This window comes from Lepisma saccharinum, chromosome 10 (assembly GCF_977018435.1).
Source record: "Lepisma saccharinum chromosome 10, izLepSacc3.1, whole genome shotgun sequence".
Taxonomy (NCBI): domain Eukaryota; kingdom Metazoa; phylum Arthropoda; class Insecta; order Zygentoma; family Lepismatidae; genus Lepisma; species Lepisma saccharinum.
This window is the reverse complement of record NC_139238.1, coordinates 84,293,325-84,314,558: the sequence shown is the minus strand read 5'-3', so window position 1 is coordinate 84,314,558 and position 21,234 is coordinate 84,293,325. Positions and strand designations below refer to the sequence as shown.

At 40.8% G+C, this 21,234-nt stretch overlaps 1 protein-coding gene across 3 annotated transcripts in view; it reads right to left on the bottom strand.

The window, feature by feature from the left end:
- Positions 1-21,234, bottom strand: part of mtd (TLD domain-containing protein mustard) — a 652,551-nt gene that overhangs the window by 423,208 nt on the left and 208,109 nt on the right. For all 3 annotated transcript variants that reach the window (XM_083130051.1, XM_083130056.1, XM_083130052.1), the window contains one exon: positions 1,931-2,115. In XM_083130051.1, coding sequence (XP_082986177.1) covers positions 1,931-2,013 — 83 coding nt within the window. In that variant the 5' untranslated portion in view covers positions 2,014-2,115. The remainder of the gene's footprint in view (positions 1-1,930; positions 2,116-21,234) is intronic.

The following is a 21,234-nucleotide window of genomic DNA, read 5'->3' as shown; positions in this document are numbered from 1 at the left end:
CTTGAAGCTCTCTGCATCTGTTTTTGAAATGCATTCTCATTGTCAATTCACATTGTGAAACCGATTTTATACAGATTTTTATGCACCGGAGTAAATATATACGCGTACACCGCATGCACTAACTTCCAGAGAGAGCCCGCAGTTTATACGGTTGAACGGACATCGCTATGTGCGACATCAGGTCATTTCAACAAAGCCAACACACATTTACCGGGTTGCTGAAAAGTTCGTGTGGCCCAACCATGATCCCAAACAATTTAAAGGAAGGTCATATTATGTCTTGAAAGTTCATATCCTTGTACGTTCAAGCACCAAAAGTCAGAGCATTAACCGAAGCCTTTCCTGTTTTTTTATTAAGTCCTATGAAGTGAGCAAGTCTGTCCAGCAAGCGAGATTTACGAACACAGAAACAAGGGCTGTGATGAGGTTTTATTCCTCCAGGGCAAGTCTCCAAAGGAGATGCATGGGGAAATGCGCAACACCCTGCAGAGTCTGCTTCTTCATATGCAGCTTTGAAAAAGTGGGTGGCACAGGTTCCGCAAATCATCGTTTAAATTGATGACCCAATTCTCGCACTGCCACATGTGTGAAATGTGTAGCACAGACTGGGAACGCGTTGTTATCATAATTCACTATGTTTTGCGCATGCATAAACTCTCAGAGAAATGGGTGTCAAAAAATCTGTCCGCGGACCGAAAGTACGAAAGGGTGGAGGCATTCAGGAAAATCATGTTCCATTTTGAACATGCCGAACAATTCCTGTCAAGATTTGTTACCATGGATTAAACCTGCTTATGTCACCATGATCGGAAGACAAAGCAGCAATCGATGGAATGCCAGCACTCTAATTCACCTTATTCTAAGATGTTCAAAGCACAAAAGTCTACAGGGAAGGTGTTTGCTTCGTTTTCCTGGGATAAGGACGACGTGTTTCTTATAGATTACTTACCCAAGGGCCATACAGTTAATGCACAGTACTACACATCATAACTCGCCCAACTGAAAGAGATTCTGAAGCATCAACGCCGTGGAAACTCAAAAAAGGAGCTCTGTTCCTTCACGACAATGAGCCTGCTCATCGAGCATTGCAAAAACAGCTGAAACTGCGTGACTTGGGCTTTCAATGTCTTGATGATCCCCCTATTACCCCGATCTGGCTGTCAGACTACCTTTTCCTACCCCAACTCAAAAAACCTCTGAAGGGACACAATTTTGCACCCAATCAGGAGATAAACACTGCCGCAGGTAGAAGCTAACTTCAGATTGTTTTTAAGGGATCTTCAAAAGTTGGAGCATTGTTCCAAGAAGTTCATTGAGCTTGGAAAGGAGTACATTGAGTAACTGTGAAATTTCATAATTCCCACTGCATTCCTTCTGGGCCACGCCACGAACTTTTCAGCACCCCTAGTAAATGTGTAAAAACTGCATCAACCTTGGTTTGAAGAATTTGCAGTTCGGTGTGTAGAATTTGGGAGGAACTATCACAACAATGCACGAAATGATCGTAAAGGGTCAAAAAAAAAAGTAAGACGCCCAAAAATAATGATTACAATACTGAAAAAGCCAATGAAACCCTCCCAAAATTCGGAGAATGACCAATGATAAAAAAAAAAAAAAAAAAAAAAAAAAAAAAAAAAAAAAAAATAATAATTAAAAATGCAAAATGAAAACATTTTCTAGTTGTAAGCGACAAGAAATGGGATGTTATTACGTGCAAATGTACTGTCTTAAAAGGCCTGGAAAAGAAGATCCCTGATCATGAGAGTGAACGTATGTGTTAATAAATTATTATTTGTGCACAGCAACAAGCATTTATAACTATTACATTTTCAACATCTTAAATATTCCTATAAGAGAGCAAGTGGTTAAGGGACACTGAAAAAGAAAGAAAGTAAGAAACAGGAAAAAAAAAATGAAAAATATTACTTACTGCCAAGGGAGGCTTCCTGTTATCCCGTCTCTAAGCCGATCCTTCAGAGAACGCTGTCTTGAGGGTCCTGTGTGTGTTGCCATAGTTACACACAACCGACGAATTTCCTAATTACATTTTTCCTATCTTGGAAGTTCACTGAAGGTTCTCGAACAACCAACAACGTTTCCATGAGCCCATTTCACCTGAAAGGGAAAAAGAGAGGAGAGATAAAAGTTCGTTTCTGAAAGAGGAAGGAAAAACAAGTGGGCAAACTTAGGGCTAAGTGGATTCGTTTATTTCAGCTTTTTTTTTCTTTTCGAGGTTTCATCCATCTCTTCCTTTCAAGATGGATGAATTGGAATTATGGTAAATAGACCATTACATGCGTCTGACTGAAACACAGTGAGTTGACCATGCTCTGCTTATTCATCTACATTTTTGACGTTCTTACTGCTAATTACAGTTCTTTATAATTAGAATTTGTGTGACTGAAATTAAATTATATGTGAGGGATGTTCCGCAACACTCCACCCTTACCGGGCCGCTTCTGGCAGGAAAAACCCAAAGAAACAACTAAATAGGCTCGTTAGTCCTGGGTTCCCATCCCGTTCCTCACCAGAGCGCTCGGAACCAAAGAATCAATCACAGGCAAGAACTTACTGAATTAATGTTGCAGGGTGATTGCTGAAAACTCGCAGAAATGGGCTTTATACATTTATTTACAATTTAACAAAACAAGGCTCGGATTCTTCCAATAATTCTCTAATTTACATTATTTACATTCCTCTAACTTGAGCCCCACGGCAGAACTGCCAAGTGGAAGCTAAGCATCGGCAGAACTGCCTCGGGATGCTTTTTCTCAAGGGAGGCCACTGGAGCCCGAAGATCGCTCTCCCTTCTGCTATCCTAAACACACACACTGTCCTGTCCTCCGTCAGAGGCCATATTTATACTTCCTCCCGCGTCGCATGACGAGAGGGCTGAAAGTTCAAACCTTATTGGATCTTATAAGCTACACAGAACCATGGAAGAAACCCAAGCATACAGAATCATACACAAACACAAAAAAGGAACAAAAAGACAAATACTGTTTGTAACAGGGAAAAAATAATTTTACACACATTCATTTCCAAAAACAATTAATTTCTCCTTTAAGTGTTACATTTCCGCTTCAATTCGACTAGAATATTCAAATGTCAATTACCTTATCTCTTTGTATTCAATAATTTATTTTTCATCATTCGACAATTCACAGAAATTAAAATAAATTTCTTAGTAAGTAAAGAGGCAGTGTTTCGTCTGTTCCACCAGTGACAGAAAATTGTTCACTTGTAGCTACAAATCTGAAAGTATTTAAGAGTAGTTATGTTTAATCAACAGTGTAAAGTTTAATATTTCATTGCACAGAAACTGTAGGAAGAATGTTAATATAAAAATTTAGTCCGCGTGTCCCACCCGTGATAATGGAATGCCACATAAATAAAATGTACGTAAAAAACCTAACATTTTAAGTACAGACCCAGTAGGCTCACATTACAGGAATGATTCGAAACAAAATTCTTGTTCTAGAAAAGTATAACTTAGTCACTACTTTCGTACTTCCAATATGCGTACATTCGTACAGATTGCATATAACATCCTTCCCACCTTTGTGAAGAGGAGACACGAGCAGGACGAAACATGCATGGGAATGTGAAAGTGATATTGAGTCAACGTTCCAGACACTCTTTTTGTGTTTTCTCCTGGTAGACAAAACGTCCTGTCTGGATAATTATGTCGGCAGCAGGAGAACCTAATTCTGAAACCTGAGCATGAAAATTTGAGAACAACTTTATCTATGCACTGTACACGGTGGTTATTCCTTTTTTTGGGTTGCGTAAATCCCTGAAAGTTCCAGGATTACGAGAATGAAATCTTGTATTCACTCATTCTGTGATCTGTGTCGGTGAGAAAGCCCTGTTGCTTTGAGTTACCATACTTTGTCCACTCTCTCAATACTATTACTACGAACACTGATTTATCACAAATGCAAAACAGTGTTTAAGTATGTGCAGTGACATGTTCTGAACACACTTTTATCCATTCGAAATCGCGAAATAATGCGAATTTATTTGGCGTAAAATGTGAATTGTGGCCCTTTTCGCGATATTCAATACATGTGTTACAAACAAAACAAATACCACGCAAATCTGTTGCTCTTATGGTTTAAACTTAAAAAATAACATGTACCATATTTAAGTATGTCTAACGCGCGCATTTTCCAATATTATATATATAAAAAAAGACTATGATGCGTGTTATGCATGAAATTATCACGACAGCTACATGAAATCACGTGTAAATGGGTGTTCCCACAATTGTTCACATTCTATGGGAATTTAGAATTTTGTTGAAAATATCACTGAAAAGGGGGGAAAAAGTGACACCGAACAATCGAGGTTCCAAAATAATACGTATAAACTTCCACATCTGCTTCTCCAAATGGAATTCCCCACGGGAGAAGAGCACGTGCAATAGATAGAGGTGTTGACGAGACGAGATTTGGCAGAATAACATCTCTTGATAACGTTTTTCTGTTTGACGCCTCGTTTCGACGCTACGAACTCTGTAAAAACGTATATTTCTCCTGAATATACATGCGACCACGCAGCACAGGCTCACAATTGACACCGTGGCTTATCGATAATCGAGTATGTATCTATTTACTTGGCACATATGAACTAAATTTGGTTACGTTTTTATTTTATTTTCTTATATATATTTTGTCCAGTATCATGCCACAGACTCGAACGAGACCTCACACTAAGTCTCGGTTCCATCTCGATTTAAGACACGTCTGTCTCATTCTCGGTCTCATCACAACAAGTCTCGAAGGGCTTATTTCGTTCTCGTTTCAGTTTTTTTACAAGCGCGTCTCGGTCTCGGTGCAATTCCTATCAAGAGGCATAATCTTGGAAACTCCTGATAGATATCCAATCGGTTTGGTATTTTTGGAAAGATGGAGAAAATAATGGAGAAGTTGATACGTGGAATACCAGCAAGGTTCAATCGTTCGTCGTTTGTAACATGAATCTTTAAAGCATGCCGTTCGTCACAGGAGAGAAACTTTAGACCACTGTGTTTGTCAAAGGAGAGAAACTTTACATCACTGCGTTTGTCACAGGAAAGAATCTTTACAGAACGCTCTTAGTCAGACGAAAGAATCTTTACAGCACATCGTTCGTCACAGGAAAGAATCTTTACAAAACACTCTTAGTCAGACGAAAGAATCTGTACAGCACATCATTCGTCACAGGAAAGAATCTTTAAACACTCTTCTCAAACGAAATAATTTTTACAGCACATCGTTTGTCACAGGAAAGAATCTTTACAGAACACTCTTAGTCAGACGAAACAATCTGTGCAGCACATCGTTCGTTACAAGAAATAATCTTTAGAGTACATTGTTCGTCAGACGAAAGAATCTTTACAGCACATCGTTCGTCACAGGAAAGAATTTTTACAGAACACTCTTCGTCAGACGAAAGAATCTGTACAGCACATCATTCGTCACAGGAAAGAATCTTTAAACACTCTTCTCAAACGAAATAATTTTTACAGCACATCGTTTGTCACAGGAAAGAATCTTTACAGAACACTCTTAGTCAGACGAAACAATCTGTACAGCACATCGTTCGTTACAAGAAATAATCTTTAGAGTACATTGTTCGTCAGACGAAAGAATCTTTACAGCACATCGTTCGTCACAGGAAAGAATTTTTACAGAACACTCTTCGTCAGACGAAAGAATCTGTACAGCACATCATTCGTCACAGGAAAGAATCTTTAAACACTCTTCTCAAACGAAATAATTTTTACAGCACATCGTTTGTCACAGGAAAGAATCTTTACAGAACACTCTTAGTCAGACGAAACAATCTGTACAGCACATCGTTCGTTACAAGAAATAATCTTTAGAGTACATTGTTCGTCAGACGAAAGAATCTTTACAGCACATCGTTCGTCACAGGAAAGAATTTTTACAGAACACTCTTCGTCAGACGAAAGAATCTGTACAGCACATCATTCGTCACAGGAAAGAATCTTTAAACACTCTTCTCAAACGAAATAATTTTTACAGCACATCGTTTGTCACAGGAAAGAATCTTTACAGAACACTCTTAGTCAGACGAAACAATCTGTACAGCACATCGTTCGTTACAAGAAATAATCTTTAGAGTACATTGTTCGTCAGACGAAAGAATCTTTACAGCACATCGTTCGTCACAGGAAAGAATTTTTACAGAACACTCTTCGTCAGACGAAAGAATCTGTACAGCACATCATTCGTCACAGGAAAGAATCTTTAAACACTCTTCTCAAACGAAATAATTTTTACAGCACATCGTTTGTCACAGGAAAGAATCTTTACAGAACACTCTTAGTCAGACGAAACAATCTGTACAGCACATCGTTCGTTACAAGAAATAATCTTTAGAGTACATTGTTCGTCAGACGAAAGAATCTTTACAGCACATCGTTCGTCACAGGAAAGAATTTTTACAGAACACTCTTCGTCAGACGAAAGAATCTGTACAGCACATCATTCGTCACAGGAAAGAATCTTTAAACACTCTTCTCAAACGAAATAATTTTTACAGCACATCGTTTGTCACAGGAAAGAATCTTTACAGAACACTCTTAGTCAGACGAAACAATCTGTACAGCACATCGTTCGTTACAAGAAATAATCTTTAGAGTACATTGTTCGTCAGACGAAAGAATCTTTACAGCACATCGTTCGTCACAGGAAAGAATTTTTACAGAACACTCTTCGTCAGACGAAAGAATCTGTACAGCACATCATTCGTCACAGGAAAGAATCTTTAAACACTCTTCTCAAACGAAATAATTTTTACAGCACATCGTTTGTCACAGGAAAGAATCTTTACAGAACACTCTTAGTCAGACAAAACAATCTGTACAGCACATCGTTCGTTACAAGAAATAATCTTTAGAGTACATTGTTCGTCAGACGAAAGAATCTTTACAGCACATCGTTCGTCACAGGAAAGAATTTTTACAGAACACTCTTCGTCAGACGAAAGAATCTGTACAGCACATCATTCGTCACAGGAAAGAATCTTTAGAGTACATCGTTCGTCAGACGAAATAATCTATACAGTACATCGTTCGTTACAGGAAAGAATCTTTAGAGTACATCGTTCGTCAGACGAAATAATCTATACAGTACATCGTTCGTCACAGGAAGGAATCTTTACAATACTCTTAGTCAGACGAAAGAATCTGTACAGCACATCATTCGTCACAGGAAAGAATCTTTACAGAATACTCTTCGTCCAAAAAAATAATCTTTACAGCACATGGTTCGTTACAGAAAAGAATTTTTACAGCACGGATTTCCCCACACGAAAAATCTAAGCACTTTTTCGTCTCGCTGGCTTCTTAAAATTCCACTTAATGATAAACATATGGACGTTTAAAGAGCAGGGGAGAAAAAAGGAAAGGAGCTTGCCGACCGAATCAGCAGAGAAGCAAGTGTTCTGGGAATTTGCAAGTGTTCTTAAGACGCAAGGTCACGTTCTGTCTTTGCACATGCTAACGACCACCGCTCCCATCTCGCCATTGCCAGAATTAAACTTGGCACAAACTTCCGCCTTAAGGGTCTATTTGCCCGCGGACTCCCGGGTTAATATCGTCAACCACGTTCACCGAGATTGTCTTCCGAGGAGGAGCTCCATATATTAAAAAGCGAACCTTCTTCACGAGTTCTCCAACGAGCTTTCTTGCTCTCAAGCAACTAACAACGATCTTGTACCGCGTGTGAAAAGCTTCATGAGGTTCTTCGAAAGATACCAAAGAGGTTCTAAATCCAGGCAGACGTGACCTTTCGAAACTGCGACCACAATTATGTTCTTGAGCTTGCATCTACACGTGATACCTCCTGTACATTTGCATAACAGAAATTTGTAGGATACTAAAGTTATGCTAGTTGAAATTTTCGATGACGTTAATATAGCAAGTGCGTTACCTTGGTTCTGCAGTGGGGCCCATATCTCAAGTACCCGAAAGTTACCAAAAGGAACAGAAAAATACACCTATCAAAGAATGTACTGAAAAAAAATAATAAATTTTAGTGCAATACGGCTAACGTAAATATCGTATCAGAAGTTTAAACAAAGAAAAATATATCATATATTGTATAATTAGAATTATAAGAAATACATATAACACAAAATTTAGTTTGCAAAAAATTATACAGAACCACATCGTCCAGCCAAACACAACATAGGGTACCTTCTCCACTTTCAGCTGACTGCAATACGTCCAAAGGAGATATCGAGTCTCATGGCCACTTCCGGTCGGTTGCAATACGTCCAAAGGAGATATCGGGCCTCCTGGCCCCTTTCGTTCGATTATTGCAATACGTCCAAAGGAGATATCGGGTCTCGAGGCACCTTCCGGTTGGTTGCAATACGTCCAAAGGTGATATCGGGTCTCATGGCCACTTCCTGTCGGTTGAAATACGTCCAACCGAGATATCGGGTCTCATGGCCACTTCCGGTCGGTTGCAATACGTCCAAACGAGATATCGGGTCTCGAGGCCACTTCCGGTCGGCTGCAATACGTCCAAAGGAGATATCGGGTCCCGAGGCCACTTCCGGTCGGTTGCAATATGTCCAAAGGAGATATCGAGTCTCATGGCCACTTCCGGTCGGCTGCAATACGTCCAAAGGAGATATCGGGTCTCATGGCCACTTTCGGTCGGTTGCAATACGTCCAAAGGAGATATCGGGTCTCATGGCCACTTCCGGTCGGCTGCAATACGTCCAAAGGAGATATCGGGTCTCATGGCCACTTCCGGTCGGTTGCAATACGTCCAAAGGAGATATCGGGTCTCGAGGCCACTTCCGGTCGGTTGCAATACGTCCAAAGGAGATATTGACGTGTTCCAGACTCATTTTATCAACTTACATTGTTTATAACATTGATTTTACTTGCGATTATATTACTAAAAACATGAATGTAATGTTAATATTTATAAGAATTATGCAATTTTTCTCCACTACTTGTTTCATTGATTTTGTAATTTAATATTCCCATCGTTAATTCCAAATTGAATCATTCCGTTTCACACGGTGTGGACAATGAGCACAATGGGATATGTCTAAAATTTACGAACATTTTCTGCCACCGGAGGGTTTTGAATCTACGACCATCAGGTTGACAATCCTTAAAGATAACCATTACCCTACAAGATGTCGCTCCTGAAAGCATGTAGAAGGAGCTGACCAACGTGAAATGTAGATGTAACTCTCCTCCTACATGTAATGTGCAAAGAATACTCGTTTGTAACAAAGAAAACCAAGGTAGTACGAATAGGTGAAAACATTTAATGGAGAATTGCACATGATGAAAACTTTTCACTCGAAATTTGGTATCCTTGCATTGAACTCGAGTGGGAAAATGGGTAAAATTAGTATTTCCTGAATTGCCACAAATATAAATAGTTATTTCATTAATATTTGTCAATGTCTTTGAAGCAGTACACAATTATCGTTAGTGTGTCATAATTCACGATCTTATACATGAAAATATCCCTTTGAACGTGTGTCAATTAATTTATTTGTTTCTTTTTAAATTCCAGATGCAGAACGATGTAGCCACTATGCACTACTATTACAAATAAATGCCACAATGCTCTTGATTAATAGAAGGATAATTGAAAAAAAAAGGAACACCTCGTGAGGAGGATTGAACCTGGAACCGCTAGCAGCCCAATCGAGAACTCTAACCACTACACCATGCCTTTGCCTTCCGTAAAACAACATTTTTTTAAAGTATTGTGTCCCTCCAATATTGTAAATGTCGTTGGGTATACATGTAGTTGAACTTTTACTTTAGTTTTGAATTGATTTCTTGTAGTATAGCAGTTATCTTCGAGAAATAATTTTCTACCTGCTTTCAGGAGAGATATCTTGTAGGGTAATGGTTATCGTTAAGGATTGTCAACCTGATGGTCGTGGGTTCAAACCCCTCCAGTGGCAGAAAATTTTCGTAAATTTTAGACATAACCCATTGTGCTCATTGTCCACACCGTGTGAAACGGAATGATTCAATTTGGAATTAACGATGGGGGAGGAGAAATATTAAATTACAATATCTACATTTCAACGAACCGAGAAGTGGAAAATAGTTCTTATAAATATTAAAATTACATTCATGTTTTTATTGATATCATCACAGGTAAAATCCAAGATCTTACGTGGAAGATTTTATTTTGCTCTGAACTCAGCCAAAAGTCATATCGCACCGATCTAATAGATTCTCCAATACATTTCAAATTGAATGTTTCATGTCGATAATTTGATCAGTGCATCAATTCTTGACGCCGAGACGATATTTTCAGCAACCACCTCTTCTGTCCTCTCGTCTCCAGTTCCTTCTGTTCTTCTCTCCCCTCCTCCTCCTCTGCTTTTATCTCATATCACCTTCCCTACTGTTCTCGCATCTTTTCTCCACCCACTCTTCTCCACTCGTCTTATCTGCTCTCCTGTCTTAGATTTTCGAATCCACTGTACTTTTCTTATCGTTCTTCTCTTTTTCTCTCTTTTGCTCTACTCTCCACTCCCCTCTTCTCGTCTCCTGCTCTCCTCTCTCCTCTATTCATATCTCGTTTCTCTCTTCTTATCTCCTCTTGCTCCATTTTCCTCATCTATCTTCGAATATTTTTCCTTTCTCCTCATTACTTCTCCTATCCACCTTCTGTCGTCTATTTTTTTCCCACATTTACTCTTCCTCTTCCCCTTTCTCTGTTCTCCTCTCTTTTAATACCTTTCGTTTCCACTCACCTCTTTTCCTTTCTGTAGACTCATCAGCGATGAAATACTAGAAAACCTATTCTTTTTTCTTTCAGAAAGAATTTTGTCATTTGCGATGTCATAGTGATATTTTTATCGCGTATTTCATAAATATGTATTGTGCATGTGGAAACCCTGAAATTGACCCTAACTCTACACGCAACCCACCAACTCCTTGTGCAAATTGGGATGTCTAGTTTAAAATGTCGTTGTCCTAAAACGTTTGAGAGACACTGTACATAGTGTGCTCAAAACTTGAACGTTACATATACGACACTTTTGTATCTTTATTCCTGCATTTTCCCCTCAATACTTCATGTTGTAAAGATAAATTATGGACACCCTGTATAACTGCCTCATAACAAATCAAGTAGACCTATAGGACCTAATTTTTCCACTAATAAAACAAGTTTGTATGCTATAAACAAGATAGTTGAACGTCGTACAGAGGTAAAACGTGGAAGTACATAAGAACAGTACAAATACACATTTACGTACATACTGCAAAAGCTGTCAACTGAGGCCAACTGCATAAACATCTGTATGCTGGGAGATACAGAACAGAACTTCGTGCATTTCTCTGTCCAGCAGAGAAGCTGCAATAGATACTTAATACACTGCCCCAGAACGATGAAACCCCGACATTCTTTGCGAACAGTCCTGTAGAATATCCTAGCGGTCGCCCAAGGCGTTGTCACCAAGATGACGCAAGACGGTCCTCATCTGCATTTACACGATTTGGCTATTATTTCAGAAAAGGGGGGGATCTACTTTGTTTTCATTAAATTAGCATAAGGAAATCTCCCCCTTCCAAAAAGCGCCCACGCGAAGCGGACACTGTACCGGAGAAGACTCAGTGTTGCCACAATCGAAGAGAAAATTTCCCTTCATCTGAAGAAATCACGTAGCAACAATAATAATATTCATAGTATGTAAACGTTGCAGTGGTGTTTTTGTTGGCCCATGTTCATGTATGAAGAGAGGTTCCGCGGTGGTCTAGTCTGAAGGGGGTCTGACTGCCACGCGGGAGACCCAGGTTCGATTCCCGGGGTGGATGATCTAAGGCCGGAAGTTTTCCGGTCTCGTCCTCCCATAAAGCGGCTCTGGGGCTCACCCAGCCTCAAATAAATGGGTACTTGGGGAAAACCCTGGGGAGCCGGGGGTGACCGGAGCGTGGTGCTGATCACATCAACTCCAAAGTGGTCTAGATCGAAAATGTGTGGGGCCCTACCACACATCCCTTAACTGTGCCTTCATGGCACAGTGCTATACGAACTGGAAACTGTATCCCTTATCATGGTCACGTATAGTTGAGTTGGTGTTTTAAGTCCACTTTATGCACAGTAACGCTAATTGGGACTGGACCTACAGTTTAAAGTGGGATCCGAACCACTATGTGCCTCCACCGGGTATCGAACCCGGGACCCCTTGATTAAAGGGCAACGACGCTATCACTGCGCCATCGGGGAGGCCTGATTAAACTAAGTAATCACATACATGCTTAGAGGCAGCTTCCTCGCTACCTGGTCAGACGTTCCAGATTCGATTCCTGGTCACGCACGAATGTCTATTCCATTGCCCATCACATGTTTATCGTTCATCCTGATCGCCGTTATTAATCGAAGATGTAAGCAATAAACACAATAGTAATATCAATATATATAAAGGTTTGTGGGTGTAATAGATATATATATATATATATATATATATATATATATATATATATATATATATATATATATATATATATAGGCAGGATATGACCGGTGGAATGGGCTCCACGGTCACCCGACCTAAACCCACTAGACTTTGCCTTCTGGGGTACTCTGAAGGTACAGGTATATGAGGTGAAAATCAGAAATCTGATAATCTTTGCGAACGTATTACTACAGCCTGCACGTCTTTGGACCCAGAAATGTTGTGCAGAATCCAGAAGAACATGGTCAAATGTTCCCAACTGTGTGTGAAAAATGATGCTGGACATGTAGTGTACAGATATATTTTATTAAAAAATATATTTGTGCATTTTTTTCAGTTTTGCCGTTGGTTGTTGTTGAATTGTTGTCTTAAGTCCATTTTATGCACAGAAAGGCTAATCGGGACTGGATCCGAACCCCTGCGTCATGTGCCCCCACATTTTTGCCGTTCGCTCGAAACTTTATGTTATATATATATACTATATCATCTTCAAATTTCCATGAAATTTTGTTATTTTCCATCGAATTTATTTCCCCTATTCGCTTAAAATTCGGTCTGAATTTCCCCTGCAAAAAGGAAAATTTCCCTTATATCGCAACACTGAGAATGCTTCTCCACAAACTCCTTGCCACAATCCGTCACTCGCGCTGAATTTGACGAGTAGGCAAGGAAGAGGATCTGAATACGTAAACACGACAGGAAGTTTGAATTGGCTTCCGTGAATTCCCCACAGAGACACTTCCAATACGTGCGAATGCGGACCGCTTTCCTCTAACTGTCTCCTGCACACGTTTCGGATAATGCACGTGATCTTCACATAGCGACAAGCGAGATGAGATGAGAATATTCAGCAGCTTATGACTACAAGACGGCGTGCTAAAATTTTCTGGCATCTACCCCGGCCCTTCTTTCTTTCTCTCTCTCTCTCTCTCTCTCTCTCTCTCTCTCTCTCTCTCTCTCTCTCTCTCTCTAAAAAAACAAAAAAAAAACCTCATGTTTGAAAATTTGATTGATTTTGATTTATTTTACTTAGCCTTTCTTCCACTTTTGTCTAATCGCGAATATAGAGATGATGAAATTTATGAAGGGACACTCACAAAGAACGTCCAGGCCAGGATTCGAACCTGGGACCCCTGGCGTCGTAGCGCACAATGCTAACAACTCCGCCACGGAGGTCAGCTTGACAATTTGAAAACTCAGGTAAAGTGAGAAGAAAGTTCTGATCTGATTCCTGCATTTTACTAATTTACGTTAACTCACACACTAACGAGGCTCTGGCGCTTGGGCCTGCAGCCATGACAATCCTCTGTACGAATTGTGCTGTCTCGTCCAAATGTATTTGTCATTGTCGATTCATCCATCTCCTCACCCATCATCACGATTAACCAAAAGTGGCACAAAAGTGATATAAAACAATCTAATTCAATCAATCATTTGCATTAACTTATTTTTAATGTGCCTAATGTACTAAAACACTAAAAGACGATAAAAAATAAGTATTTTTCTGATTTGAAATGAGCGTTATCAACTTCCAAGGTCTAGTGACCACTGGCCGATCCACACGTCCTTTCGTGAACTTGGTGAAGTTCGTTGAAGTCGATTTTCGTGCGATGTGTGACGTTCGTTCTCGCACGATACTGAGCGGCCGGAAGGCTGTTTTGTTCAGTTGAAACAGTCTGCTGCTTCCAGACATGGCGCGTGCATGACCACCTCAAACTGCACTACTTCGGAAAATACAACTTAATTTGAACAGAGAGCGATATGAAGCAACATGCACAATATGAGTGTGCTTTAAATGTTCGTAAACTGAGTAACAATGCCCGCAGTAGCAATAGAGGTTATTTCTGCCAGAGACATGCCTTCCGCTGGGCGCCATGTGAAAACTTTCTATAAACAAACCACTGCGCCTGCGTTTTGCCTATAGTGTTCCATAAGTCTGTAAAATAACTGGTTTCACCAGGTCATTTTCGTTGAATTCGTTCATTTCGTTAAGACTTAGGGAACGCACCCTTTGATACTGCCCTCGCCCCTAAAGTTAATCCCCCAATCTCCATTTTGGCCCCTCCATCCAAGTCATGTCCAATTTACGCTCATGGAATAACATGTATCTCATGGTTAAAGAAGAGTTCAATCCAGATAAAGCTGAAAAACATTTTCGGGTACGTCCCCAATCCCATCGGACGGAGAGAGAACACTTCCGCTGTGTTCGTTAGAAGACAAAAAATATTCCAAGGCTTTCGACTTTAAAATTCCGTTTTCCATCCCTTCTTGAGCTTATATATTCATGAAGTTAGTTCCCCAATTCGCGGCACATCTCCGCACAAGTCGACAACAATTTGTCCTCTTATATCCGGTGCCACGTCTCTTCCCCGGCAAGAAGGCAACCACAAGACCCACATTGTGACCACAGTCTTCTAAGAAAACTTGGAGAGTTTTCCCATGAAATAAAAAAAAATTACAATGATATCTGAAGTGTACTACTAACTGCAGCAACAAAAGCCTTCCATCTGTTCCTATCCTGGGCAAGATCAATCCAATCTTGTCCACCCTTACCGATTTCCTTCAGGTCCATCTCAACGTTATACCTCCATCTTCGTGTTGGACTTCCTACAGGTCTCTTACCATCAGGTTTCCCAACAAGAATCCTGCAAACTCATCTTTCCTCTCCCATTCATGCCATTTTTTAAAACCCCGATAATCACTATGAATAACCCTGTATAAAAATGTACAAACAAAACTGATGAAAAGAAACATAAGTCTTAAGTTGTACCACATGAAAGAACGCGTATAGTACATCCTCAAATAACCTGATGAAATCTCCATACACGGTGTAATTATTTTAATTTGGAGAGGTAGGAATGATCTCGTCTCGGTCTCCTCTCGTGTTTTTTTTTCTTTTGGTTAGCACAGCGCGGATTCGAATTCCGGCCTGGGCATGGATGTTCTTAGCGAGACACCCTTCATCAATTTCATCATATTATCACTCAATATCATCTTCGCGATTGGCCTACTTGCATGTCTGCATTGTAGTTTTATTTCCATTATATCTAATTAATATACAGGGTGAGCCTAATAATAAACAAGACAGATTAAACGCTTTATAAATCTAAATCCGTTTGCTTTATCAGCAAACATTTAGTACTGTTTTATAGAGAAAGTCTTTAAGTTTACGGTATCCACTTTTCGTTTGATTTCGTGCCGTCAGCATCACGTGAGCGCCCTTGACGTCATTGATTGATTGATTTGGTGTTTTAAGTCCACTTTATGCACAGGAAGGCTAATCGGGACTGGACCTACAGTTTAAAGTGGGATCCGAACCACTTGTGCCTCCACCAGGTATCGAACCCGGGACCCGGGACCCCTTGATTGCAAGGCGACGACGCTACCACTGCGCCATCGGGGAGGCCTCCCTTGACGTCAGTCGAGCAATATGGCCGGTAGTCAGATAGAGAAGACTTTGTGTCCTTGAATACAATTGATATCTGTAGTGTTACAAAAGGGTCACGCATATAAGTATTTTAGCCGTTATTGAAACTGTTCATTTCTTTTTGGGTCAGCCTGTATAATATATATATATATATATATATATATATATATATATATATATATATATATATATATATACATATATTAAAAAGAATTTAAAAAGAATTGTTTGGGTAAACCATGTCAAATTTTGAGAATACGCCACTGGCTAAAAGTGGAAGAACAGGGAAACAAAAGTAAACCAAATGAATCAATGGTGTCGTGTTTCTTAAAAAAATGGTCCCGGAGTCGCAGCTAGTAGGAACCCTGCGTCAAGATCTTTATTGATGACCCAACTAATTAGAGAACGTTACGCAGATGAGTAAACGGACGAAGAATGTACTTCCCTTGACATCAGCACACTGGCTGATTACACATTCATTTAGCACTTTGCCATATTTCCGAGACGCTGACGCTCAACTTCCACGGCGTGGCCACGGTAATGGCTGCCGACGATCAGTTTGCGGATGTCTTCTGCTTTTCAAGACTGGAAGTAATTAGCAATAAATCCCCCACGAAGGAGGCCACTAAAGCTTCGAACGTGTATGCAAATGTTGTTCGATAATGGGGCTGACACGGAACGTTGGTCCCATAATGGACAGGATCGATTTCGTGTGGGAAGCAGGAAAAATCCCCTGGCCTCGTCCCGCATTGTGGGCTGTTGAGAGGGAGCTTCCGTATACATGGCACATGTATATATGTGGGCCAGCGCATATGCATATGCATTGAGGTGGAAGAGATAGGACGAATGGGGGAGTAGCAATGATGAATATGAATATGCCTTTGTTTAAGTCCACTTTATGCACAGATAGGCTAATCGGGACTGGACTTATAGTTTAAAGCGGGATGCCACCAGCGGGTATAGAACCTGGGACCACATGATTACAAGGCGGCGACGTTACCACTATGCCATCGGGGAGGTGGAGGAGTAGCAAGAGAATTACTAGAGGGGGGAAGCTTGAGTTTGGAAGTCCACTTTATGCATTGAAAGGGTAATCGGGACTGAACCTTCAGTTCAAAGTAGGCATCGAACTATTACATACCTCCACCACGTACCGAACCCGGGACGCGCATTTCACATGTGCACATTCAAATAGAGATTGGGGGCGTGGTTTGTGCATGAATGCTCCCTATTGGCTAGCAGACTGCCTCAATGATAATCTACATTATTATATATTATTATCTGTATTATAGGATAGGAAACTGACATTTCTTTCATTGACTTGGGCGAACACTTTTTGTAAACCACAGACTACTATGCCCCAGCACAAGCAGAACCATCTGGTCGGGGAAGACAACGCACTCGAATAGTAATCAATGCTCGGAAAGCGAATGGACTTTCTTATTGGAAATAATTTTTAAAATGTTGCGTTTGATGAAAATTCGTATACAATTACTAAATATATTGAGTCATTTTCCGGTTTTCGTCACATGCAAGCAAGAAACCTTAATTTTGACTATATAAGCTCGCACCTATTTGTTTTAAAAGGAGTTGTTAAAAAAGCAGATAACAACACAAAATGAAGAGAATGGTGTTTCGAAATAGAAAAGTAGATGGCAGCATAAGATGAAAGAATGTAAATAAATCGTTGGAGGATAAGTATCGATTTAGTGAAAGTGAAGCTGTAATAGAAACATGTACAAAAATGAAAGCAATGTACTAAAAGTAGATAATAGATGGGAAAGAAAAATATAAGTGGTTTTTAGCTTTCAACAAGTTCAAGGTTATAGTCAAATTGTAAGGCACGCCATAGAAGTACTCAATAAGGTGAAAAAAAAAGGGAACAGCCAACCAGAAACTTCTCCATTACAAACCACGTCCCCAATCTCTAATTCAATGTGCACATGTGAAATACGCACCCGGGACACGTTGATTACAAGACGAGCTGGTTAGAATTACAAAGTCCACTTTATGAACAGTTAAGAATGAACAAATGGCTTATTTTACTTCATGTTTCTGCCCCTTTTGGATAATTGTGAAGACGAGGATGATAGGTGATAAGGTGAAATAGATGAAGGAACAATCCCAAACATACGGACGGCACGCAACACAAGTCCCACGGAGGACTATACTGGCCATGGGTCCAGACGCCAGAGCCTCGTTAGTCTGCAAAATGCAGTCCAGGGTGTACTACATGGAAGGGAGGTTACAATTGGGTGTCTTCATAAAGGATCGCCCCTTACACTCCGCACAGATAGGCTAATCGAGACCGGACCTACAGTTTAAAGTTTAAAAACTGTAGGTCCAAGTCCGATTAGCCTACCTGCATATAAAATGGACTTAATTCAACAATTCTCTGAAAATATTCTAAAATGTCTTCTCATGACAACATTGCCGAATAAATGATTATAAATAACGCACACTTGGAGGTACATAAAGTATAAAGCGCACTTTACGGATTTTTAATATTAATATGTAATAACAGTATCTTCTTTATGACACGGGGAACAATGTAAACCCGTGGCATATCAGGGAAGAGATCAAGCTTTTGTAAATCTTCCCTCGTTCCCCGTCCTCGGAGACAAATTTGGAATCTTCACAAAGGCCTAATCGATAGAAGTGGAACAGAATGAAACTTTGATGCGTTCGTGACAGGCTGTCCTTGCGAGGAGGCACGCGAGGCGATCTCCTACAGGAAAAAAAAACGGCTCTCTTAACTTTGTAGCGTCTCAGAGAGAAGGAGAGGGAGACTGTGAGATAGGGGGAGGAAGGGAGAAGAGGAGCAACAGAGACACAGAGAGAGGGGTAGAAGAAGAGAGAAACAGGCGGGGAGGGGTAGGAGAAAGTGTGAGGAGAAGGAGGAAAGAAATAAGCAGCAGATAGAGGAGGGGGGCTGGGAAACAAAGAGAATCAGGGGCGTATATTCCAGGCTAGCTACGCTATCTGCAAAGCCTGAAGCCTAGAAAGTAAAATAATGAAATCTCTTAGAAACTGCGTGAGTTAAGCTGATTTGAAAAAGAAGATAATGGCGATTCTGAAGTTGGCAACCTGAATTCTTAGGGGTTGGCAACCTGAATTCTTAGGTGTTGGCAACCTGAATTCTTAGAAGTTGGCAACCTGAATTCTTAGAAGTTGGCAACCTGAATTTTTATAAGTTTGCAACCCTACTACCGTTGGGATGGCAACGTGGCTTCCTTGAAGACGTCAAGAATCAGCCTAGTCTTTTCCCTTCCTCCATAGCCTAGGACCAGGTGTCATAGTGAGATAGCCCATGTCTTAGGCTCAGCATACGCCACTGAAGAGAATGCATGGATGAGAGAGAAACAGACGGTGTACAGAGAGAGGAGAGGAAGAGGATAGGGAGGGAAGAAGCAGCAGAGAGGCAGACGAAGAGAATTGACGACAGAGAGACAGCGAAGCGTGTGTGTGTGAGAGAGATTAATTAATTGATTCGCCTTATTTTACTTCGCTTCTTGTGCCACTTTTGGCTAATTTGCGAAGATGGGGATGTGATGAAATGATGACATTGATGAATGGACACTCGCATACATCCATGCCCAGGCCGGGATTCGCACCCGGCACCCCTGCCGTCGCAGCGCGATGTGCTAACCACTCCGCCATGGGTGCTGGAAGAGAGAGAAAGAGAATGGAAGAGAGTGAGAGACACAGATGGTGAGGGACGAAAGAGGTTGAGCAGAGAGAGGTGGTGAAGAGAGAAAGTGTTCGGAGGGAGAAATGTGGGAAATCTGTGAGGGAGGGAAATATTGAGAGAGCGCAGGAGGGAAGATGGAATAACAAGGGAGCTTTCAGACCGAAGCGACAAACGGCACGGCCTTTCAGTCTACAATCAATCTCCGGGCATGCCGAGGCGACACCATGCACGTCATTGAGTAAACGGACCAATCCCAGCATCACGCTCTCTACAAGACATATGCAGCTTGCATCGCTTCTGTTCGAAAGGTTGCATTGATTACTGAGGGTTCGCTTTTGTTCCTTATCGCATCGGTCTGAAAATTCCATCAGGGAGAGAGGAGACTGAGAGGCTAGGAGACTACGAGGTAGAAGGGGCAGGGAGAAACAGAAAGAGGAAAAGAGGGCGAGTGGAAGAGAGGGTAAGAGGTGGGGCAGGACTGAATTGTTGTCTTTAAGTCCATTTTATGCACAGAAAGGCGGCTAATCGGGACTGGATCTAGTTTAAAGTGGGATTCGAGCCACTGTGCCACGTGTCTCTGCCGGGTATCGAACCCGGGAATCCTTGGTTACAAGGCGACGACGTTACCACTGCGTCACATGAGTTCAGCCACTACGCAGCCAGTACTATTGCGCTGTTGCCAAATTAACTGCTAGCGGAAGGAAAAGATAGAGAATTCACTGTGTTCATATTCAACTATTTTTGTTATAATGCATACATAGTATATACTCGTATGAGTACAGTGAAATAACATTATTTTTACACAGAATTATAATATTATATAACTGCAGCATATGAGAAAAATGACAAACTTGCAATGTTCGAGAACGCCCGCGGCAATGAAGGGTCATTGTGTATATTGAGACGAATTTACAACCCATTGTTTTCCCAAGACAAAACAAGTCAGCCAGCACGGTGACAAAAAAAAAAAAAAAAAAAAAAAAAAAAAAAAAAAAAAAAACAGAATTATCTGAGTGTGTTGAGACATGTTGTTTCCCAGTGTTTTTTCAAGAAACGATAACTCCTGCTGTAGGCGACGAAAATTTACGGGACTTGGATAGTCAGGTTCAAAATGTCTTGGACCATCTTATGATGCACCTTAAAGTGGCGAGATTTATGAAAACTTGCCGGCCGCAGTTTCCTAACTGTACAACGTTGCTCTTCTGCCATAGGCTGGTCACCACGGACATTCTCTGCGTGGCCCCACCCGATATCGCTTCTAAAACCGTACGCGGTATAGTGTGGGAGATAGATAAGTGGAGTGTTTCCACTAGAGTACTGCATAGGACCACTTTCGCTCGCTCGTTCTCGTCTCCCACCCTAGGTCGTATAACGGAATATCATTTTTGTGTAACAATATGCGTAGACAAATGTATATAAAATATCCGCCTTGGTAGTTTCAGCCCACAATCATCAATTTCATTTTCATATATCACTGTGTATTGGTAAGATAGACTAAACTACATTTTAACATGGAGATGACAATGTTCACTTAAGTTTCAATTTCACTGCATCTTTCACCTCACGATCCATATTTGAGGGTTCACCACCACAGACAAATTACGGTTAGACGTGCACTACTGGTCTTCGAGTGTATACCGCTCGG